A 26722-nucleotide genomic window follows, 5' to 3' on the forward strand; every position below is an offset into this window, starting at 1 on the left:
CACAATCAGCGGCCCTCTCGAACTGTGTTACACCCCCTTCAAGATCAAATTAAATACTCGCCGAGACCAAAATAAATACTCTATAATTTTTTTCATAAAATGCATAGTTGCTGATACAAATGGAGAACCAGTGAAAATAAAATACCCTCACAGGTAAACAAATATATTTACATACAAATGCTACAAAAAAAGCTATTTTTTTCATAGGTAACTTTTAAAATTACATTAAAATTTTATTCTATCTCTTATGGTTTACAAGATGCAGAAAAGGAGTAGGTGTGTATATTTCATGATCACAGATATAAAAACTAACACTTTATATGGAAATATTACCAAGAATCATTTCCTCGTTACCAATCAATAACTGCATATAGAATTTTTTCTGTAACACATTTAGTATATTCCACTAGATTTGGCCAGCTTGATCTGTTAGCCGATGTTCTTATACAATTAAGAGCTCGACTTCTTTAACATAACTAAATGCTTTAGAGTATTGTATTTTGTGTACATTCATTATATATAAAACTATAAAATAGGATTTTCTGACTGAAAATGTACGTTTTAATATTTAATCCTATTTTAATAGATACTACATGGTACATAGGAAAGTAGTAATGCGTTTAAATTATAAACGCTGGAATTATAATTTTAAGTTTAATTTAGGAATTTGAATTTGTTGACCATAGATTAAGTAAGAACTTTAATTAGTATTAAGAGGAAATTAAGCTTTTGTTGGAAAAATACTCTTTCTGAAGCTGAGAAAAACTTTTAAAGAAAAACTTTGTTTTTTGGATAATTTGATGCAAAACTAAAATATGATGGAGGGAGGCGTTGTGAATAATGATTCTAATAATACAAATTATTCTTAATTTTTTAGGATTATTAAGGATATTATAATAAAATTAAATAAAAGTTTGTAGTCAATTGACGGTCTTAAAATAAATTAAAATGCCTTTTTTCAATGCAAATCCTTGAAAATAGACTCATGTTTTTATTTTTTAATACAGTAAATTTACTACACACTGTTTTTCCGAAATAAAATATAAAAATCACATTGTATTATACCTACAATATAAAATATTGTTTAAAGTTTATTTTAGAATGTTACATAAAATACATTGTCGCTGTGCTGTGCTTACAGTTGTATCGTAACAAATATTTATCACAATATCGTTAATATATCATTAAAATACTTTACCAGTTTCTATAAATATTAGTATATATCTTCTACTACATAGGGGAGAGTCTAGTTCCAGGGATCAAAATTCATATTTGTGTGTTTTTGAAAGTCATTTTTAAAATATAACAATGAAAATAGCTGCAGCACTTTTATTCCGATGTACTATGTGTTCTTTTTGGAATTTAAATATTAAAAAGCCACTGATAACACTTTTAATTCATGGAACAAGATCATAATTTACCATGATGCACATCCTATCTAGAATAACATTCACCGATTAAAGTTTAAGCTGAAGCATTTCTCTTATACTGGCATTATTTACAGTTCCTCGGGAATATAATCAGATAATGTATGTGATTGAAACATTGTAAGCCCTACAAGCTATTTTATAAGCATGCTCTTCTCTGAGCTTCCAGTAACAGCTGAAACTGGTGTTTTGAAGTGAATGAGACTTCTTTTTTTCACTTCTACTACGCTAACATATACCCGGTAACCTATAGCAAAGCAGAAAATAAGTTAGTGCGCATTATCAATTACTTTGAAAACTCTAAGCTCACTAAATATACTGCAAGTAATGAAGCATTAAAGGTTACAATTCTATGGAATAATATGACTTTTTATGGAACCCGGCTCAAAATGTTCGTATAAGAGTGTACAACAAAGTCATATTAATAAAAAAATGTGCTCTTACTATGCGCATGCTTAGCGCTTAGAAGTTCGCCCAGGCTTATCTGCTAAAAAATCATGAAATTTGGGAAAATAGTTATTGGATCTTATATTTTTGGGTATGCTAAACAGTTTTTATCTCGTCACTTTTTTGTCTAAACTCACCGTTTTTGAGATACAAGTGATTAAAAAAACATACACAAAATCTTATTTTGATGAAAATTTGATGTTGTCGAAATTAACGGATAGCGTGTTTTTTCGATCTAATATTTGACTTGAAACTTATTGTATTTCATATTTTGGATGATTTTAAGTAATTTTTGTCTCTTGAATCTTTTCACCTTACCTCAGCGTTTTTGATACATAAGGTTTATAAAAAAAATTAACATTTTAAAGCTTAAATTTAGCCATCAACAAAATTGACGATTATCGTACGATTGCGATCAAATATTTTATTTAAAAACGATTGATATTGATATTTTGACTATTTTAAGAACTTTTTGTGTCTTGTCATTTTTCAACTACTAATGCGCACGCGCATGCCCATAGTAAAAGCACACTTTCTAACCAATATGACTGCGTTCTACACACTCATACAAACATTTCGAGCCGGGTCCCGTAGGAAGTCATCTTGTTCTATAGAGTTGCAACCTTTTAATCTTTTTCCTGCTTTATTTCTTACAATATTAATATTATTGTTTTTTTTAATGGAAAATCATTCATCAGACGGTTATTTGTTGTATAGACAGTGACATTTGGTAAACTTATAAGCCTGGACTCGTTGCATCAAAAAAGGCAAACACGTTCATATAAGCAAATAGTCAAACACTTCATATAAGCAAAAGGTAAAAGATTTTTGTAACCAAATTTCTGAAATTATATAATCGTATCTCGAAAATGAACAGTGCTAGGTCATATTTTTTTTCGACATTTTTTGCTTTCTTTTATACAAGGAGCGCATGTCCAAAGTTTTTCATTGTTTTTACTGAATCTTCCTGGATAGTTACCTCTATACAAACAATCTGTATAGAAACTATTAATGCTCAAGTGATTCAAAATGCATTGCATCCTCGGTGCTACACATTACCCTACAAACATATATTGTTTCTAGGTACACATAATTTTCAAAATTTCTATATTTTATTTTGAAATGAAAAATATTTATTTATTTTAATTTGACAGTAACAGAATTGTTTTGTGTTAATATTTGATTTACGATACATATATATTCAACATAAATTTATACGTTTTTTTTTGTTAGTTTGTTTTCTTGATTGATTTGTCTTAATTATATTTTCTTTTTGTTTGAAATTAGTTGTCAAAAACATTTGTGATAATTAAAATATTGTAGGTGCTACCACATAAAAAAAGTTTTTTATAAAAACAACAAATTATATTTTATATGGTTACACAATTTTATTACTTTTCATATGTTATGTACCTATATTTCTTTTGCTTGAACTTATTACGTTTGGTTTGATTATGTAGTTTATAGCCATATTCGTTGAGTACATTTAAGTTTAGTTAATACAAAGGTATCTCATCCAAGTGTGTCCCGTTGTCCTGTGTCCAATGTTGATTAACTTCGGTGATCCCTCGTAGCGGGGCTTTTTTAAAGATGGAATATATGTCACGTGGTTTTTATGTCGCTTTTGTGGTGACGATGAAAACCATGGGGACCACCAAACTAGATTTTTGGTTTAGCCAATCCAAAATTTTTCCAATACCTCGAAGAATATTGGATTACTAGATTTCTAAACTATTTAAAATAGAAGATTTACAAATATTGATTTATTTTAAACGACAATGCACATACTCTCACACATGATTATTTAAAATGTCAATGACTAATATTTGGTCATCAATTACATTATAAAATTCAGGTGGTGTTGACATCTAATATATGTCATTAAAGTATGTTTTATGTGTGTGTATGGTAGTTACATGTATGTATGTTATATATATATATATATATGGAAATGCAAGAAACATATAATATTATAGTTTTGTTCTGTAATCAAGAGCAAATGGAACATATAATATCATTTCGACAAACACCCACTACACATATAATACATGACGAAATTACACAGAGTGGTTCGTGTGTCACAGTGGATCGAAATTTACGAAATTTCTAAAATAAATTTTCGTCTATATCTTACCAATCCCAAAAAGGAAAATGGAGCAACTAAAACTGTTGTTAGCTGCTGCTCCATTACATTTTTTGGTTGATTGATCTAAAGATTTAACGACAATTTAAAGCAAAATTTCTGAGATATCTACAAAAGCAGTACAAATACTGCTTCAGGGCGACCATACAGTCATCGCATACAATTTTCTTAACGGATAACTCTAGCTTTAACCAAAAAAATTCACCAATCGATCAGCATCATCAATCGAGAAAATCACCAAAACATATTTGTTTTTTATTTTCTGTTACATCGCCTAAATCTTCAAATCTTCTAAAAGAGGCATTTATTTCAGAGCAATTTTTGATATATCTTGAAAAACATTCATCCTATCGTAAAATGTGTTGAATTTATTATTATTATGATAATTTTTTCTTTTTTTTTTTCTTTGTATCTTAATTAAGGTAAACAATTTAAACACACGAACATTCCGTTGATTAAACAGTTGAATGACTAGTTTCTAAGAAAATGCTCCTAAATACCATCCCTCGTAAACGATTTTAGTCGATATTTCAGAAAATACTCATCATCAATTCTATTCACCAAGGCCCGATTTTGGTATTTTTCCAATTTTGAAATTTGATGCAAAAAATAAACGAAAAATCAATATGTTGGGGAGAGTGGACGAATTACGAACACTTATGGAAAAATGGGTAAAGTGCTTATTCTATCCCAAAAAATCAAATTTTGCTTAATTAAATTATCACATTGGTTACCAAGGTTCAAAATGAGCTGACATAGAGTAAATACGAATTAAGTGGGGTAGTGACAATTGGTTGAGCCGTTTTTAATGGTAATAAAAAACAGAATCTGAAAAGTGGGTGCAACTCATCATTTATCTATGGAGATAATGAGATAATCATCGTTCCAGCATAGCAGCAAGACATATTCGAAACATGGTCTATAAATGTTAACAATACCTTTTTATAACTTTTTATTATACTGGAAAGTTTTTCGTGTGGACCTCGAGGGTCGCTCCAGACTCAATTTATTATATAAGTAGCTGTCTGAAATATATCCAAAATATCAAAATAAAAATAAAGCTTCTCTGAAAGTAATAATATTTTCGTTTATGTCCGTAATTACCTCTTATTGATTCAAATGAAGAATTTACTGTTCGTAATAACCCCTAAGCAAAAAGTATTAAAGCAAAAAAATCTAATTCAGAAAAATCTAATGATACTATTATTGATATTATATAATTTAAATTATATGCCAAAATCATGTATTGTAAATTTATCGAAAAACCCTGGAATTAGTTTTGCAATAAAATAAAGACATTCAAAACATTTTTCGAAATAATATCACGACATTCGTGCTTATCTATGTCGAATTTAAAAATCCATATGTTATTACATATGCGTACCTACATTTTGGAAAATATTTATATTTAAGATTATACACCGAAATGACCACTGTGGCAATTAGTTTAAATTACAATATATGTTGATATTCAAATTTTTTCTCTTATTTTAAAAAGAAAGAATAAATAGTTCATACTGCCAAAAAAACTATGTTGCTACTAATCATTATCAATACGTAAGATTTGATCGTTTTTTCGAACCAAGCAGAGTATGGATAGCAACTTTTAAATTTGTTATCTCACCGAAAATATGACATTTATAACAGATTATTTTTAAAGCACTTAAATGGTAAATTTTAAATATTTTCGTGATTTTGAAATTTGCTTTGCAGAAGAATGTATAATTAAAAGGCTGACTTTATAGACCTTTTCATCGATTTGCTTTTGTTTCGGACAGTTATCAAAAAACTATTCAACCTAAGAAAGTTAAATATATTTTATCTTTTTTCAAGCAGCGCTTTTTGACAAGGATAGAAGATATAAGATATGCCTTTACTTGAATCAAAAATGTCCGAAACAAAAAAAAATCATTTTGCAAATGAAAAGCCCTATTTCTAAAACAAATCACAGTTAACAAGAGACGAGCATATTTCAGAATGAAATTATTAACGAAAAATGCACAAAATTGAAAGATATGTATAACAAGTGAAAACAAACAATTGACTGAGTTAATTGTTGAAATACCATGTATAGGGAGTGTTGATAACTCTGTCACATTTCACATACATACATATCTGACATATTTAACTGATATTCTCATATAATGCGCAAGTGTTGATGCGCAATCGTTTGTTTTTTTTGACGTCATGTAAATAACAAAAGATAAATTAACGCCCTCGTGGGTAAACAGTGATGTTTACAAAAAAATGTTTCAAACAAAAGTTGTTTATTTTTTTGTAAGGAACATTTTTTACATTTAAACTTTTATTTTATCTCTAACGGTTTACAAGATGGGAACTACGGACCCATGACCCAATTGACCCATGTTGCTCATTTACGAACTTGACCTCACTTTTTACGTCCTAAGCACGCTGTAAAAATTTCAGCTTGATATCTCTTTTCGTTTTTGAGTAATCGTGACCACAGACGGACGGCCGGACGGCCGGACGGACAACCGGAAATGGATTAATTAGGTGATTTTATGAACACCTATACCAATTTTTTTTTTGTAGCATCAATATTTTTAGGCGTTACAAACTTGGGACTAAACTTATAATACTATGTATATTTCATATATACATGGTATAATAAAATAATTTTCATGAGTATATTATATTATATATTATATTATAGGTGTGTATTGTGTAATAATAATAAATATAAAGAAATAATATAATATTGTGTATATATATATACAGGTGTTGTGATTATATTTTTAGTTTTACTGCCAATTTTCCCAAATTCAATCAATTACATTTTATATATAAAGAACAAAAACAAAATATTTATAGGTTGGTACTAAATCTTATATATTATTACTTTACTCCAATTTTATATCCAACATAGGTTATGGTACAGTCAAATATCGTTAAAATTTTTAATTTATATTTTCTATACAACTCTGAAAACTATTTGTGTAAAAAGTGAGTGGGAGCTCTGATCTGGACAGCTTTTGCTTCAATTGTTAGAATCACTCCAAAAAATATTTCTAGCCTATTTCAATATTTCTAGCCTATTGTCAATGACGTTTATTTTGATTGTTTTGTTTTTGTTACGCATATTTTCGCTATATTTTAAAGTTTACGTTTAGTAAAAATTATCGGAGGCTATTATTGTTTTTGAGTAAGATTCAAATAATTGACCGATTTGATATTCCGACCGATTTTTAAGGATAAATATCAGTGTATTAGTAATGAATACAAATCTCAAATCTAGACTTCTTTGATTATCTTTATCTTACACACTTAATATTTGTCCTAGTTCGCCCATAATTGTTTGTCTTGGTCATGCTCTTATACATTTGGAAAACCACAAAAAACTTACAAGATTTTGGCTAATGTGTACGACAAAGATATTCAACTTTTAAGGCTATGTGGGCTAAAGATGGATAGTTAAATAGAGTCTTGTTTCTTATTATCAAGATTTACTATTTTTAAAATGATTTTACAAGACAAACTTCTACAAAAAGAAATTCTTTAAATTAATTAAAATAAAATTTTCAAAAGCACAACATCGCTTCTACTCAAAGATTAAATAACTGAGTTAATTGTTGAAATACCATGTACAGACATGAAATACCATGTTATGTGAGTAAAGAGAGATAGCCAGCCATACATACATGACTATTATGTATTATGTATTTAATGTTCGAACCTAGTTTGCGCCCTCAGAGGTAAACAGCGATGTTTTCAAAAAATGTTTCAAGCAAAAGTTGTTTATTTTTTTATAAGGAACATTTCTTTCACTTAAACTTTCATTCTTTCTCTAACGGTTTACAAGATGAAAACGATGTAAAAATTTCAACTTGATATCTTTTTTCGTTTTTGAGTTATTGTGTTGTCAGACGGACAGACAGACCGACAGTCAGACAGACTGCCGGAAATGGACTAATTAGGTGATTTTATGAACACCAATATCAAAATTTTGCTCCTAGCATCAATCTTTTTAAGCATTACAAATTTGGGACTGAACTTTGTATACCTTGATATATTTCATATTCATGGTATAATAAAGAAAGAAAATGGTTTCGTACTGATGTGAACTAAGATATCCTGAATCGTTTAACGAATGAATCTATGTTATCACCATAATATTTATGCATATTTACAAAATTAATACAGACAAAATGAAAAATAACATAAATGAATATACTTTTTTAACTTTTGACTACAATTGGAAGTTTTACTGCATTTAATGTAATACAAACAAATACTAACAAATCGGAAAACACGGTGTATAAAAATTTATTACCTATTATTATTAACTTTTTGAAATTAATTGCACAATGAAAAATAGTTTCAGCTTTCTCAAATTATAAATAACATGCTTAAAACAAAATAGCTACATACGAACGTATGTATGTATGTTTTTTTTTAGTTGGTTCTATTTGTTTCATGTAATACACTAAGTATAAGTAGAAAAAGATGGTGCTTTTATCGTTGTTAGAAGAACATTATTTCCTGCTTACGGTTAATGCTAGTGTCCGACCAAAACTGGAATATCTACCGAAACCGAATTTTCGGTATCTGTCTCAGTTTTGGTCGAAACAGCAACCGAAACTGAAACTTTTTTAGAAATGATATAAATTGATTGTTTACTGAAATTTGGTTTAGTTTTTACACTTATACAGACAGATTACACAACAGCCATTAAATTAAAGCGATAGTAGGCAGTTGTTTCAATGTTTGGGTGGTTAATACAACCAAATCCAAGAACGCATACCTACACAACACAACATATAAAGTCACAACAAAATTACACCAGACTGGCCGGCAAACTCAGCAAAAACAAACTCACTCAAAGTTAGTAAAACGATGGGGATAATTCACGAACGCAGAGTTTCGGCGTGGCCGAAAGTTCGGCAGATTTTCTGCCAAAACTCATGCTGAAGCTAGATTTCTTTCCGAAACCGAAACCGAACCTTCGATCAGCCGCTAGTTATTATAAATATTGTATACACTATTGCTCAGAAAGAACAAAGTTCATGCATGTGTATAAATAAATAAATGGTGGATAGGTTAGTACAATATAACCAGTTGTTAAATAACAATTTGATTCTTATCTTGCTAATAAATTTTTGCTCATATTTTTTTACATTATTCAATTATTTTTATGAAGAAGCATGTATAGCTTGTACAGCAATACCTTTTACGTAAAGTATTGCCCATCTACCCAATACTAAATACTTCTTTGCTTGGTGAATTAGTGATGATTTTGGTTTAAAAGGAATAAATAGAATCAAAATATCTACATACTACGTAAGTCGATCTAGATAAAAAGTTCATAATTTCATCGTAAACATAGCTGTTGTTTCCTCGATTATGCGTATTTTTGTGATTTAATCGGTATTTATGCAGAGTCCTTGAACTGCACACTACCCGAATGTTCCTTCTCAACACCGTTTTTGAGAACCCAGGTAAAATCTTGAAGAAAAAATTTTGCCGTCATGAATCCTGGACAACCTGTGGCCGTCATGTGAATTTAGGAACTTTCGATCAGTGATTTACAGTGAGGTTTGTACTGTGTATTTTATACTTCTGAATTGCTAATATCTTCCATTGCTCGTAACTTCACTAGCTCGTCAATAACTTTCATTGCTCCCAAGCCGTAACGCTTCACTTAAGTATTTGTAAATCTAGCCCATCAGAGTTAGGTACATCGAACGAAAACATCAAAGAATGATTCTTCTTTTTTTAGATAATTTTATTTTCTAGCGGAAGTATGAAAATAGGGATTTTTGAGCATTATTGTTAGTTTTTCAATGAGGATCAACTTTCTAATTTAAAGTGTTATCTCTTACCGTTTAGAACCTACATTTGCTAGTAAGAAACCCGAAGAACTAGGTCCAATCTGATATCAGAACATGAGGCCCCCCCATCAAAACGAGATAATTGGGTATATAGATTAAAATTTCCCACCCTGTATATGCCACAACAGCGGATGAACCACACAAGTAATCACGAGAATTCTCGTGTTACTTTTGACTCGGCAAGGCGAGACATCACAAGTAGTACCTCCAAATTTTCGATTCTCGCTCGACTTTTTTGTTACTTCGCGAAAGTCTGGAGGATGCTTACAAATTCATGATGGAAAGTTAATTAAGTTATTTTAAATGACATATTAATAGAAAAATAATCACTTCCAAAACAGTTTGAATAGTGTACAAACTTTGTATAGAACAATAATAATTGATAAATCATTATTGTATGTTATAATACAGTATAACAAAGTTTTCATACAATTAAATTGAAAATTATCAATAGATATAATAATAATGTATGTATACATTTATACAAACCATAGATAAACTATTATGTATATCTAAAAGTCATCTTATACCAGGTGTTCTCGGCTGATTTAAGTAGAGAAATGAAATAGCAGAATATATGCTATAAGTTAGGCCCTAAAGCGGAATAGAAAATTTTATGCGGTTTTAGATTTTACATAAAGCAAAACGCTAAATAACTAAAATTTACAAAATTTAAAAAACTCGCGACAAATTTTTCGGGTAAAGAACCCTAAGCTGGCACTTGAAACGTATCTAAGAGCACTTTGCATTAAATTACCTTTTCTCTTAGAGCCTTTTTTCGGGTACGGAACCTTAAGCTCGCACCTAAACATAAGAACACCGTCCTTTAAATTATCTTTCACAGACAGACAGACACACACGCATAGATCATTTTTGAGAACTTTATTCCTTATAAAAACAAATTACGTATAAGGTTTTCTAAAAAAAAAAAATTATAAAGAATGCAGTTGCAAGATAAATTTTCGTCTATTATCTGAACATTAGCTATTTTTCAGTCCTCTGAGTTATGTTACCACCTACGACCGCAAAAAAGGACCGACTGTATTCTGCTGTTCCATTTTTTAAAACAGCCGATCTCTTATCTAAGAAATGGATGGAGAATACATATCTCACTTTGACCGAAAGTTCGCTTTCCGTCCCCATTTTGTGAGACGATTGTACCATATTCCCTCTTAGTTAAATAATCTCACGGGCGGAACATAGGACTTCGTAGTTGGCGTTTTTGTCCCAATTAAACGAACGTTGCTTCACTTCATAACCTGAAGCAAAATTTCAACTAATCGTCTGGTTTCGGGAAAAACCAAAACCTATACTGAAACATAATAAAATTGATATCTATGTGATTACTCTTATGTGTTTCCAGTTTCGACCAGGACAAAATTTTGTCGTTTTTGGAGTCGAAACAACAGTTGAATAATTTTTTGGTTGAAACTAGTCGAAATCGAACATTCGATCAGACAGTAAATTTAGACAGCTTAATGTACGCTACGAGTAGAAAAATAAGGAAAAGCCATGCTGTGACTTGGTTGTTCCGAGTATCTAAACAACTTTTGTTTAAGTTAGTTAATCACAGTTTAACAGCATATTCGGAAATGAGTGTATTAAATTGTCATTTGCACACAATAGCGGAGGAAGAGCTCGTACTCGATTATTTTTTTATCATAACCTTGTGTTCGTCAATTTTCATAGAGGGCCACCTTGTATACCCGTAAGTTAGTAAAGATATAACTTTAACTTATGGAAAGAGTAATAATGACTTTCAGGATACGAAGAAATGTTTATTATTTTACTCGATATGTTGTCTATATACGTAAATCTATTCAAACAACAGTTAAAACATAGTTTGTCTATTTTTCACAACCAATTAAAACTTTGGTACAAATTTATAACAATTAATTAGGCAAGGTATTTTTAATGTTAAATAATACATTATGAAGTCTAACATTATAATTTTTGCGCTGTCGGAAAGTATATTTATTAGGACAGAGCTTTATTTTAACTAAACATTTTTTATTAAAAAGCTGGTAGCTGAAAATATGTCCTACCAACCCGACATAGCATTGGCTACATTTTACGACTCATTTAAAAAAAAAAAGTTAGGTCTAGAAGAAAGTGTTCTTTGTTGCCTGAGATTCTCGGTAGTATAAAAACTTAAATATACACATATAAAAAGATACGAAAACATGACACAAAAGTTTGGACTTGAACTCGGGCCATTTAGATATTCAATTTCAGACGTAACCATCTCCATGACTCCTGTCCTATGAAAATGTTTTAAATTATATGTCCCCTCTTCCTTTGTATGTTTATGTATACAACATTTTACACTGTTATATAAGTGAAACAAATATATTTTTCATTATGAAACCAAATTTTTACATTTGTTTCAAACTGTTGTATACTTTATATAAGTCTACTAGCTGTGAACTACCCGCTTTGCTGGGCAACATCCCCACTTGCACCCCTCCCTCCACATTTCCTTGCGTGGGATAACAGTTTTGTAATGTACACGTCATGCTCTTTTATTTGATACCCCACTTAGGTATATTTGTAAATATTCGATAATTCCTTCCCACTTTCTCGCTACACCTTTCTACTCTCCGAAGGTTAAAAGTAGATAAAAACAATAGATCTTTGAAGCTGGTTGTATATCGTGTCAATATTTGAGCTTAATCGATGCACAACTTTTTTAGTTTTTGAAGCATATCCCTTTCAACCCCTATTTCAACCCCTTACTCTACTATAATATGGATGTATTATACATAAAAACCTTCCTCTTGAATCACTCTATCTATTAAAAAAAACCGCATCAAAATCCGTTGCGTAGTTTCAAAGATTTAAGCATACAAAGGGACATAGGGACATAGGGACATAAGGACATAAGGACAGAGAAAGCGACTTTGTTTTATACTATGTATTGATTAATAGTAAACAAAAATATGAAACAAATGTAAAAATTTGGGTTCATAATAAAAATAACTAAAATAAATGAAAAACAAAGTCTATTTGCATCATTTTTATTTGAACACAGAGGTAAAAATATGATTTATCATTTCCTTAAAATGTTTATTATAGTAACTGTTGTTATATAGGTTGATCCATCAAAAATTAGTTTATAGTTTATCCAAAATATTTTTATATGGAGGAGTGAAAAGCTTTAAAATATATTATAAACATATTTTGGAGAAACAGAGCTGCAAAGTTTTAAACATTTCCTGTACGCAAATTCTTGCACGATTTTAAATCTAAAACGAAATATTAACAGGCTTTCGGTTTTAATAAAGCCTACAAAAACCTTTGAAAATTTATTCTTGCACGATTTTAAATCTTAAACGAAATATTAACAGGCTTTCGGTTTTAATAAAGCTTACAAAAACCTTTGAAAACTTAACTAAGTTATATAAATTGTTCGGCTTTTTTGTTTTACATTTAGACGACCGACAACTGACTTTGACAATCAACCTTGCATTGTGAATTATAGGAGAAATAGTGATTTTCTTTTTTTTTTTCTTTAATAAAAGCTCAGTCATTATCAATATAAATACAACAAACTGCAAAAAAAATTATTTTTGAATATCTTTAAAAACAACGAAGGTAAAAGCCATTCAAGATTAGTTTGTATTTCCTTCGATTAAAACAGAATTTAACATGGAGTTCTTATGGCAAACATGGTATATGACTTCAAATAGTTTATCCGATCATTTCTTGGCCAATTAAATTTTAAATTGGAGAAATTTTCCTAATTTGTTAAGAAATGGGAAAAAAATAATTAATATTCTCTATTACTGGGTCCCCTTACATAATGCGCACTTCTGCTTCACCTTTCTATACAAGGATTTCATGGCAGCCGATATATTACATATAATATACAAGGTATAATAAAGTTATATGGTATTGTAAAGTATTCTTACTATCAATCTAGAACGTTATTGAAATATATGTAATAACATTTTTGCATGTAAAAATTAAATATATTATTTGTGACAATATAATTTACAATAACCACCATTCTGAATAACAGTTTATAATATATTTTAAATTTTAATACATAAAGTAAATGATATAATCAACAAATGTGTGAATTATGACATTCAACATATTCTGTTTTATTTTTTGCGGAATTCTACAATTAGATTACGAATAATGCAACGATAGATACAGAATTTACAGTCAAATGCACCTTAAATTATTTTATAGATTCTTGATACATTTACCTGTTTACTGGATAGAATTGGTATTGAAATGAGGGTTTTTTTATGAGAATGTAGGTGGGCTCATGACTGATTGTCCATGTGGTTTTGTTTCCGAATAAATCATAAATTATTGATTCCTTTAATAGTCAATTTACAAGCTGACAGTGGCATATTGTTTTAATATTCAAACTCAAAGTAAATCATAAACGGTTGGTGCGAAAGTTTTATACCATATTTAATTTATTATCACGTCCCAGTGAACACATTTACGTCAAATTGATGTAAGAATGACGTCACGTTATGTCAGGATTTACGTCAGAAATCGGTCACATAAGAGTCATATATGAGTCATTATTTCACACTTCCTGACGTAAGATTTTTACGTAATAAATGTGACATAAGTTTGACATAATATTGACATAACTGTGACCTAACTGACGTCAGGCTGACATACCAATGATGTCATAGTGATATCAAATTTTTTTCCCCAAATCACCTACGTACATATGACTTAAAATTGACTTCATTATGACATTCCGGACATGAGGCTGATGTAATGGTGACGTCATACTGACGTTACTAACATGAATTGATCTATTCATTCCTGTCAGGCAATAATAATAATAAAAATTTATATATTGAATCAGAATGATGTATTTACTCATTGAGGGTTTGATCTTAGCTGTACAGCCGAGAAATCAAAACAATACCTACTGCTGGTAAGGAACATGATTATATACCCTAAATTACATAAAACTACTTCCGCGAATAATACACCAAGTTATAATCTAGTAGAAAGAAGCAGTGATATTCTAAGATTATGATTCCCAAATTACGTAAATAATACGTAAAGTTATGACTTTGATATGACCGTACAATGTGACTAAAATATGACATCAGTTTTACGTAAGAGTATGACCTGTTTCTGAGGTAAGAATATGATTAACATATTACATAAATATTACGTAAACTTATGACTTTGATATGACGTCACAATGTGACTAAAATATGACATCAGTTTTACGTAACAGTATGTCTTATAGTGTAAACCTATAAGAGAAACGTGCAGAGTTTTCAATCTTTCAATTACATATATTCTTTGATGTTTTTACAGTCTTACCATTGCAGGTTGAAGAAAGCGCAGTTAGATACAACCGGTGTTGAACGTGTATACACGAAAATCATGTGTATACACGTTCTAATCGATAGTTGTTTGATATTTAAATGTCTAATGCTATTAAAAAGCAAAGAAATGTAAATTTTGATTCGAGATACTGCTTCTCCTTCCCCGATACATAAAAAATATTTTGTGGTAGTTGGCTTATTTGAAATACAATTTTTGTTTATATCGTTTTTATTTTAAGCGTTTATCCTGGTTGCATTAAAAATAAAAGTTTTAATGAATATACATCCCCATACTTCATTTTTTGAGGGAATTAGATGTCAACCGGAAAAAATTAAAGCTTGAAAATCGATCGAAAGTGTTATTAAAGATATGAAAATGATTTAAATAAATTTTAAATTATATAAATTTTGAATGACTTTGAATGATTTAAATAAATTTTAAATCATATACTACAAATATATATATCACTTTACCTTCATTAAAGGATTCATAAAAATGGTATAGTAATGCGTACATAGATATGGAAAAACTATTCTTACCACAGATTATAATTTATTACATAAATAGATAGGCAACTTACTAAACATCGAATGTTGTCCAAAAAGCCCCCTGGAGTGCGGCACTCAAAGTGAACTAATTTTAAAAAAAATAGCGGGAATTAGGTTCTATTTGAATTATTTCTATCCAGTTTATAATTTTTTTAATTTTTATTTGTCTTCTAATAAAATAAAGTGAAATTTTTTAAATAAAATAACAAATATTAGTAAAATAATAATTTATTGCAATATTTGAAACAAAATACCATTTACTTTAATATTAACAATTATTTACTAGGTACTTTGATGTAAGTTAAATGGAATGTCTAACCATTTTAGTTCGTTAATAGTCAATAATAATCACAAATTAACACGACCTACAGGTAATCCACATGATTAACAAGACCCAAACACTAAAATAAACTCAGTTCATATAAAAACTATAGTCTGTGATTCTTACTAAACAAAAACCAATCAATAACAAAATATACACTAATTAAAAAGTATTCCACAAAATATTTATTTATTTTTTAAATGACATTTTTTTAACTTTTTATCCAAATAGGTGTATTGTATTGTTATTATACAGCTTGATTAACAAATCACAATAAATATTCTTAAGGGGATTGAATGTGTGACATTCAAATATTGATATTGCCTAAAAACATAAATTTCACGACAGACATCATGCAAAACAAAATTAAATTTCGATTCCATAGAAATAATATTCCGTTTGTTATGGTGATTTTTAACAAGCTTTTTTTAAACTCTTGTTGTATTCTTTCTGTTAATTTGTGCGGTACAAAATTTACTTTCAAAGTTGAGGTATATCTCACTGTGATTGAGTATTGAGGTAATTAGCAGAAAATCACATAATAGATTTAAACTTGAGGAAAATAATTTCACATTAAAAGTAATAAAAATAAGGAGAAAGCATTGTAAAACATAATTGGTTCCTGACTATAAATTTTACTCCTGGTAAGAAACTTCCATAAAACTAATTTATTACTATAAATCACTCACTATCACTATATATTATGAATGTGAAAGTAAGGATGTTTGTTTGTTTGTTTGTTACAGTTTCACGCAAAAACTGCCGAATGGATTTGAATGAAACTGTATAATAATATAGCTCTAACATCAGACTAACACATGACCTATGCTATAATTTATAAAGAAATATAAAAACAAAAACAATCAAAAGTTAAATTTAGTCTACGACATTTTACTACTCCATGTACACGCATCATTTTGAACCATAAATTGAAGATTTATCTAAAATTGAGAATTAGATACAATTAATGGCCACCTGTTCTGATAAACTCAATGAATCAAGATATTTGAAAAAAATTGACCTGTATGAAGCAATTCCAACCCCTATTTTGAGCTTGGGAAGAGGGATAAGCGAGAACAAGCGAGTTGGAGGTTATAGAGTTGTGGTCTTTAGTCTTAAGCCCAGCGAAGCGGGCACGTATCATGCTAGTAAGTTATAATTCCAATATCCTTGGCATTTGTCCTCGTTCAGCTATATGTCAAAGACTGTCAGCACTTGACATCCTAATACACGCTATATTTTACTTGCATGAAACAACAACATTTAAAAAAATCGAAGAGTGACTTTTGAAACCATCTGTAAAATTGTGTTGAATATTAGAATGGATACACAGTTTTTATTTTTTGTGCTAGGCATTAAATATTCAATTTTAATACATCGCTTGCCCTGTGTATTTGATAGGTGGAAATCTCTAGAGCCGTATAAATATGTCAACAGTTACACTATAGCGTATCTAAAACATAATAAAATACACAACTGGAGACACACTAAAAAATATTGAAATTAAATAATATTTTTGAAATACGAATATGATATATACAAATTTTCATATTAAACATTTATAGAAATAATAAAATGAATTTTTGTTCGCTTCTAGGAAAGCTGCAGAGAATGATAAAAATTACTATGCAAAAGGTACTGAGATCAAAGCCCGGAACTTGGAAAAACATATTTTTAAATCTCACACAAGGCAATACAATTTTTGTAACCCAACCCGCAGAGATTGGGGTGTTGATAATTTCTACTCGTTTCTGTTGATTATCTTATGTGTTTACGAAACTATCATCTTTCAATCACGAAATCGTGAACGAAAAAATGTCCCCGAATACGCATACACAGACTTCAATCTGAAAGGAGTGTTTATACATTACCCTTATCATAAAACTTTGATTTCTGTTTTCGATTACAAGTACTTTCCTATACAGGAAAGTTAAAATAAGCAAAAACTCTCGAATTGAACAAATTTCTCGTGAGTCATTCTTCCAAAAGCCTCCGATTGAGTGTAAGCAGTCATGAATCTGCCCTTCAACCTACCTTCATAACTTTATCTGCGAACACCTCGTTTTATGATTTTCAAATAACTAAGTTAATTGTAATATTTTTTTGTACATAGCTTGACATATTATGACATTTATAATAATATAACAAACAACAGTCAACTGGTTTGATACCTTATTTAAATATTTATTTTTGCTTTTGTTTTACCTTTTTTGTATGCCCGTCACAATTTAGTTCATGCATATTTTATAAATCAATTTTACTCTATAGTGACGATCATTAGTCGAAAATTTAAACATGCCATAATTACTTAATGGTTAATTTTTACGTATTGTTATTACTTCCCCATACCTACAATGTAAAAGAAGTGAAGAAATCCCTACAAAATTTCGATAATGAGATTTTCATGGAAGTTTCTTACCATTACTGAATCTATTAAGGATAGTTTTGGCATCTGTTAGTTTAGCGTACGAGCGTATATTATCTCGGATAAAAAACAAGTTTTTAGTCACAAAATACATAGTAATGGAACAGGGTAGAGGCCAAAAGGTTGCAATTCTAATTGAACCAGGCAAAAAATCTTGAAGATTGTAAAAATGCTATTGGATTTTATATTTTGGAACCCTCATTGGCCCATATGATTTTGAAAGAGAAGTGATTGACAAAAGAAAACCCATGCGGTTGGGTAAAATCATTGTCAAGTATTTTTTGACAAAATATTATGTTTTATCATTTAAAAGTTGTGAAAGTTATCAGAAGTTAAAGATAACAGAGATAATTTAAAATAAGTACAATAAAATTTGTATGTTATGTCATAATAAATATCCTGATCAAACCAAACGTAATGTACGCACATTTTGGGTTGACTACTAAAATAAATGAAGTATGTCTTTTTTAAACTAATATTACAATTAATTCATACAATAAAAACTAAAAGTAGCTATAGCATTAAATTCTTTAAAGAATCAAACAAGTATTTGACATCTAAAATTAATAACTTAAATTTCCCGAAAAAGATCTTGTAAATTAAAAAAAGTAAGCGCTACATTTATAATGTACCAGGATTCGAAAAAAGAATAGTTCCTGCCGTGTGTCTCGCGACACCTCTGGTTCTTTATTGTTTTATCTCAACGCTTTTAGATCGGGTGAGTTTATTGAGGTGGATTTTCTCATTGAGGTGAGTTTAAAAAAGTAAAAAGACACTTGTTTAAAATCAAAATATGAGATCCAATAAGTTTCAAATCAAATATTTGATCGAAATTATATACTAATGGTAAATATCAAGTTTTCATCAAAGTTAGGTTTTTTTTCGACAATCACTTGTATCTCAAAAACAAAAAGTTTTAGGAACAAATGGCATAAGACAAAAAATGTTTGGAATAATCCAAAATATAAGGTCCGAATATACTTAATATCGATACCAATACGTTTTCTGTTTCATACAGGCAAGCAAAAAGGATATGTAAACATATTTCATTCCATTCCTTGTTTCCTTTTTCGGGAAGAGAACACCAACCGTTCACCTGAAATTTAAAAATATAAATGAAATTTTGCACATATTTTAACCAATGATGATTATTATTTATATCAGATAAAATAAAAAGTTGTAATAAATGTTAAATAATTTAATACTAGAAACATTTTGTTTTTAACAGATTATTATTTTGAACTGTGTTACGTCTGATCCGCTTTTTTTAACGGTATATTAAAAATATGTCATGTACAAATGTGTTGATGGATTTTTAACAAACCTTGACATATTTTATAAAATTTTATGATCATGTTAATAAAATATTTAACACTTAATGTTTGCATAAATATGTAGGTACTTTTATGTTGTCTACTAGCTTGGAACCCGCCCACTTTACTGAGAATAAAGTAAAACCACCGCTTTATAACCTCCACCTCTTTTGATCTGACTTATCAACGTTCCATAACACTTGAAGGGATTGCTTTACGCAGCTAAAAGTTATGCACAGTTTTCACATGAATTGTGACATATACTATTTTAAATTTTTACATAAATTTTTAATTTATGGTTCAAAATGATGATCATAACTCTAGTCCATTAATTATCATCATTTTGAACTATAAATTAAAGATTTCGGTAAAAATTTAAAATAGTAAATGTCAGATTTAATTTATTTAAAAACAAGTGAAAACAAACAATTGATTGAGTTAATTGTTGAAATACCATGCAAAGACAGTGTTGCTTACTTTATCACATTACACATACATACATGTTACTCATACATTATACTGATATTCTCATACAATACATTCTATAACATTTACGCCTAATTTGCGTCCTCACGATAAGCAGTGGTGTTTACGAAAAAAATTATGTTAAACAAAAGTTGGTCATTTTTTTATAAGTAATATTTTTTACCTTTTAACTTTTGTTCTATCTCTAACGGTTAACAAGATGGGTCCTACGGACCTAAGACCCAATTGACCTATGTTGCTCATTTACGAACTCGTCCTCATTTTTACGTCCTGAGTACGCTGTAAAAATTTCAGCTTGACATCTTTTTTCGTTTTTGAGTTATCGTGTTGATAGACAGACGGACAGACAGACAGCAACCGAAAATGGACTAATTAGGTGATTTTATAAACACCTGTACCAAAATTTTGTTCATAGCATCGATATTTTTAAGCATTATAAACTTGGGACTAAACTTAGTATACCTTGCATATTACATATATAATAATTATATATAATAATTTTTTTTTGAATCTATATCTTTTTAATTTATAGCTCATGTGTTATTCTGATGTATGAGCTACATTGCTGTACAGTTTCATTTAAAACAATTCGCAAGTTTTTGCGTGAAAGCGTAACAAACAAACAAACAAATTATTTTCACATTTATAATATATAGGGATAGAGATAGGGATATACAGGAAGTCCTCCGACCCAATGGCCATAGTAAAGATGTGCACTATTAAATATAACCGATTTAGTAAAAAAATTGGATTGTTTCATTAATTAAAATTTTTTTAATATAAATAGTATGCGTCAAATTATTAGATTTGACTAATATTTTAAAAATAGACACGTCAGAAAATTGAACGGGAAAAAACATATCACAGAGTCGGAGATTATAAGTACGCATCTTCGTTGGAAAAAAATTTCATCGCGAAATTTAAAAAAATAATTATGAATCGTAACAATTTTAAGAACAACCAATCGAAAATGGTATCAGAAGAATGCAAATTTATTTACGAAAATAATGATATAGGCTTGCCTGAAAAAAACCGTTCATGGAAATTATTAATTAGAATTAATTTAATTAGAAATAGCCATGAATACTTTTCCATAGAAAAACTATGATAGGAGTGTAAAAATAAAAAAGATTTTCTTAAAAAAATATGTCTCATCTGGTTATCAGATGGATGAAGATCAACCTTATACCATCTCTTATCATTAATTTTATATCCAGACGAAAACTATTTCAAAAATTTTATTTCTAAGCAATGTTATTATGGTATTTTATGTTGTAAGTAATCCTTTTAAAATTAATATGATTATTTTCAAAAGATAACCGAATTTTAAATAACGAAATACCTAATTATAAAATACATATAAAATTTAAGTACCATGAATGAGAATGAGCCATACAAACATTCAACAAAACTATAATTAAACATTCTAATGAAAATTAATACTTGATATTATTTTTATTTCTCCCAGAAACGACATTCAATTTATATTAAAATCATAATAACTTTCTAACAAAAGCTTAACCGATTTAGCAAGTTCGGGTGAAATTGTTTACGTGAAAATTTGTAATTATAAAAAAAGTTAATTATTCTGCAATTTATAAAAATTAACTCGTCAGGACTCACGTCTGTTTTTAATAATTTTCTTTTTCAAGTCCTTCAGAAATTGCTCTATTGATAAAGATGTAAGCATAAAAATATTACCTTTCGGGCCTGTTCGTGAAGTTTCGTTAGATTAATAATACTTTCACTCTCAAATATCATTCAATAATCCCGTAATCAAACCATTTCTAATTAGCTTGTGCGTTATGATTTACAATTAACAAAATTAAAGAATATTTAACGTGCGAAATATTTTTCGCATGTGCAGGATGCGTGAGCAAATCTATCGTCACGCGACCAAAGATTATCGAATAGTTGACACAAGTGCTGATAATTTATCTGCGATGTGTTGAATTATGTGCTCAAAACGGAAAATAATTAATATCTTCTCAGTCCTAGAGTCCACCATATTATTATTTTAAAAAAAATCCCTGAATGTGATTAATTTACAAGCACGTTGAAAATTTATATTGAAAATTGTTTGTTTAGCTCTAATTAGAAAACTTTTTACGTTGAAATTTCTCTCAGGTGAAAACATGTGGTTTCTCGTATATAAAACTCTTCGACGTGAGTAATGGTCTGAAATAAGTTGAAGTGAGCAAACCACAAAATTTAACTAATTCACAAGTAAAAACAAACAATTGACTGAGTTAATTGTTGAAATACCTTGTACAGAAAGTGTTGAAAATCAATGATTTTTCTAAATTAGAAGAGATTAAAAACCAACACAATTATAGCGGCCTTTCGGCCGCCATTTATTTGGTTTGCGAAAATTTTCGAAAGTATTTTCAAAATTTTTCTTTCTTTTTGCAATAATGTTATACAAGACCACGAGTTGCAGTTACCTGCAAATTTTCAGCTCTCTATCATTTATAATTTTTATACGGACAGACGAACGGGCAACCGGAACTTCACTAATTAGGTGATTTTATGAACACTTATACCAAAATTTTTTTCGTAGCATCAATATTTTTCGACGTTACAAACTTGAGACTAAACTTAGTATACTTTGATATATATTACATATTTACAAGGTATAAAAATTGGCTGAATTAAGAAATCCATAATCTCTGCAGATATTAGTAATTATGACAACATTTCTCATGCCGTCTAATCGTTCATTTTGGTCGAAAACTAATAGTTTGCCATCGTATAACCTCTATCACAACCTCCTTTTTATTGAAGTCAGTTTAAAATATAACATAACATAATTTCCTTTTTATTTGTTATCTCACATACATTAGATAATACTATATATATTTAACATTTGTATGTATATTTTGTGTTGCAGTTATTATGCATCAACAGCAGCAGGATTTCCAGTTGGACCATCACCACGTCTAGTACCACCATTAAAACGACCACGTTTAATGGCACCACCTGGACGTCCAGCTAAAATTGCAGCTACAGGTCAATCACAACAAAAAACAAATAATAATAACAATGGTAATAATATTACAACAAATGTAGTAACATCAGCAAATAATATTGCATTACAACAAGGTGTTATTAATAATACAACAACAACAGCAATAACAACAACAAGTTGTAATTCTGTAACGAATACACCTAACGGTGGTGGAGGTGCTGGGAGTACAACGACATCGCCAGGTTCAAATAGTAATGCGACTGCAACTGGTAACATTAATAATAATAATAATGCAACAACAAATGTTTGTAACATTAATAATGGGGCATTACATGCTATAGATCAACTTAAAACATATAGTAAGTAGATTGTTTGTGGTGCTTGGTTTTTACTTTTGTTTTTAGTTTACTCCATGTTGAAAGTTTTATTCTGGTCTGTGTAACACTGTTTTACAAAAAAAAAAAATTTTGATCGATCGGCAAGACTTTTTATTTCTAATTATCAGTAATGTGCTGGTTCATAAATACACCAAGATATTAGGTGAAAGTAGCCACAGTCGTACTCTGTAACTTTAAAAAGTCCATTAACAGGGGATCAGACTAAATTCTTTTATCACTTCTGATGAATAATTCTCACTTCACATAGAAAAGTGAAGTTGGTTTGAAAAATATTTACTTGCATGGAAGGTATGAACGTTTAAAATTCTTAATTAAACAATGAAGAATATACCCAGTAGTGACGTTATACGTGGGTATCGCCGTAGAGATTGCGTATAAAACTTTCAAATTTTAGCATGGTATCAAGTATAGTTTTACAATTTTTATGGGTATTATGGCCAAATCGATATCAGGAATATCCCATATAAATTTTAAAAGAATATTTTATTACAACAAACAGATATTTATAATCGACTATTATTAGTATTTTCGCTGATTATTAAAATAAACTAGGCAATATTTTATCAACCGGTTTCGTAAATGGTACTCACTAGTAAAGTGACGAGAAATTTTCGCATATTTTTAAACATCAATATTCGCAAGAGACAATAATAATGGAGGTTTAACATCTGTTTTTGTGACGCATGACTTATCACAGAGGCCACCCACATCATTATTTAAAGAAACAATGCAAATGTTTTTACCAAAAAAAAATCCAATTTCTTAGATTTTCGGGATCAGAAATTTCAAAATAAGTCCAAACTTCATTAATATGTGCTTTATTTATATTTTGATATCACTTCTTAACCACACAAGTTAAATAACCTCAAAAAAAATGTTTTCTTTTGATAGACGTATAGGGTGTGTTTTAATGGACTTATACGGTTTGTTTCAATGCTCTTTTGCGCTAATGAAGAATTATATTTATACACTAGCGGCCCCGACGGACGTTGTCCCGTAAAAACGTAACTCCAATTCATGAATACCTATACTACGTTTAGCCTGTCCGCTAAACCCATCCCGCTAAACCCCAATTTAACTCCTATTTATTGGAGTGGCCTGACCTTCGACCTTTGGCCTGACCTTTGATAGTAGAGCTCGCTGCGCTCGCATATGGCTCTAATAAATGCCTATTGACAATACCTGAATACTATTAAAAATACATAGTACACATAGTATACATAATGTGATATGATTTATATGCGCTCCCACCATTTAATGAAATTTCATTTTTTTGGTACGGAGCCCTCAAAAACAGTTGTACTGGACCGAATGGTAAATCTAAACCATTCTCCAATCCCCTTGAACTCACACAAAAAATTTCATCGAAATCGGTCCAGCCGTCTAGGAGGAGTTCAGTCACATACACACGCACACAAGAAATATATATATTAAGATAACAATTTTTAAAACATAATAACTTCCGACCGCTTTTTTTGAATGTTATCATTTGCATTCGCGTTCGCGAATGTTGGAGATAAACATTCGTATATGTGAATGTACAAAATACAACATTCGTCCCATCAACTCATCTGCTAAAGAACTTAATAAACTCCAAAAAGATTTTTTCCTGCAATGATTTTATCAATTCCACTTATAAATCTTTTGTTATACTCTCTTCATTCTGTCTGTTTTAACAAATTGAAGTGCCTAATTTTCGTAAAACGTTTTTTGAAACTCAATTCAGTTTAATTCTCGAGCTACAGAACCATCCTTTTTTTTTAAATTTTTTTTAAAACCAATGTTAAGATTGATCGTATCATCCCAATTTAATAAAATTTCTGAATTGTTTCAGGTAATCCAGATATATTAATCTGTGGAAATTGCCGAGAAATGTTTACAGATCTAAAAGAATTGATTGAACACAAAAAAGTTTATTGTAAATTACGTTTCACTTGTAAATGTCACACATTTAATTCGAATAGTAAGTATATACAAAAATTTTTTGTGAACTTTTCAGTATTTTATTAAATTTTTTATTTTTTTTTATTATAGATCCACCTGGTGATGAAATTACTGGATTTTCAACATTATCTGACACAACAACAGCATCCACAACTGTATCATTATTGTGTGTTCAATGTAAGGATTCATTTCCAAATGCATGGGATTTAATGGTACATGCACAAGCAGCACATATGGTTAATATTTATGAGTTAGGCATTGCAAACAAACAGCAATCCAGCATCAATGGTACTATTGACGATAGTTCATCGGAACCACCCACATCCCCAACAGACAATAATCAAATTCAAAGTAAAGAGGTAAGTTAATAAATTTTTTAATTTTTTTAACACGCTTTTATTAGCTTCATACGTATGTTGGTATGTTAGAATGTAACAGAAAGTTTGAACACGTTGAATCAACCCCCCTTAAAACGTTGAATTAACTCGAAATTTGACACACTTATCAAGGACCGAAGACAATAAAAATATATAATTTATTTGATTATCTGGATCAGGAGCTTCAAGAATCCCGATTTCCATATCTCAAAATGAATTTGCACTCCGACCATATTTATACTAAATTTTAAAAATAGTGTAAAAAACTAAAAAACACCAAATAAATACAAGTTTAAAAACACTAAAAAACTCGCTTTTGTAACTAGATGAATTAAAAAGTGAAATTTAGCACCTCACACTTTTTTACGATAAAATGACTTTTTTGAATTTAAAGAAATTATTTTCAACCTTTTAGTTCATCTTAGAGTTACTGTGTTTTTTAAACTATTATTTTTAGTCAGGAAATTAGGAATATTTTGAAATCTAGATTCATATCATCTGTACGCAATCTAAACGTTTTTTTTCTGAACTGTTTCCATCAGTAAATTAGCTTTCATGAAGGCGCTTTTATGTAATTTTACAGTTTCAGTTACATTTTAAGTTTCATTAAAAATACAATTTATTAAATTTAGTTAAAAATACAACTTAGTAAATTAAGTAAAAAATACATTACACTTGAAATAGATGGATTTTTGTTTCAATAATCTCTTTGATTTGATTTTCATCTTTTAAAATGAAAAAAATATCTACCCAACC

General features: G+C 29.4%; 1 protein-coding gene across 2 annotated transcripts in view; it reads left to right on the forward strand.

Annotated features, from left to right (window-relative positions):
• Positions 1 to 26722, forward strand: part of LOC123295632 (uncharacterized protein YBL113C-like) — a 276979-nt gene that overhangs the window by 233172 nt on the left and 17085 nt on the right. For both annotated transcript variants that reach the window (XM_044877048.1, XM_044877049.1), the window contains exons 8-10: positions 23170 to 23606; positions 25480 to 25608; positions 25680 to 25948. In XM_044877048.1, the coding sequence (XP_044732983.1) occupies positions 23170 to 23606; positions 25480 to 25608; positions 25680 to 25948 (835 nt within the window). The remainder of the gene's footprint in view (positions 1 to 23169; positions 23607 to 25479; positions 25609 to 25679; positions 25949 to 26722) is intronic.

This window comes from Chrysoperla carnea, chromosome 3 (genome assembly GCF_905475395.1).
Source record: "Chrysoperla carnea chromosome 3, inChrCarn1.1, whole genome shotgun sequence".
NCBI lineage: Eukaryota > Metazoa > Arthropoda > Insecta > Neuroptera > Chrysopidae > Chrysoperla > Chrysoperla carnea.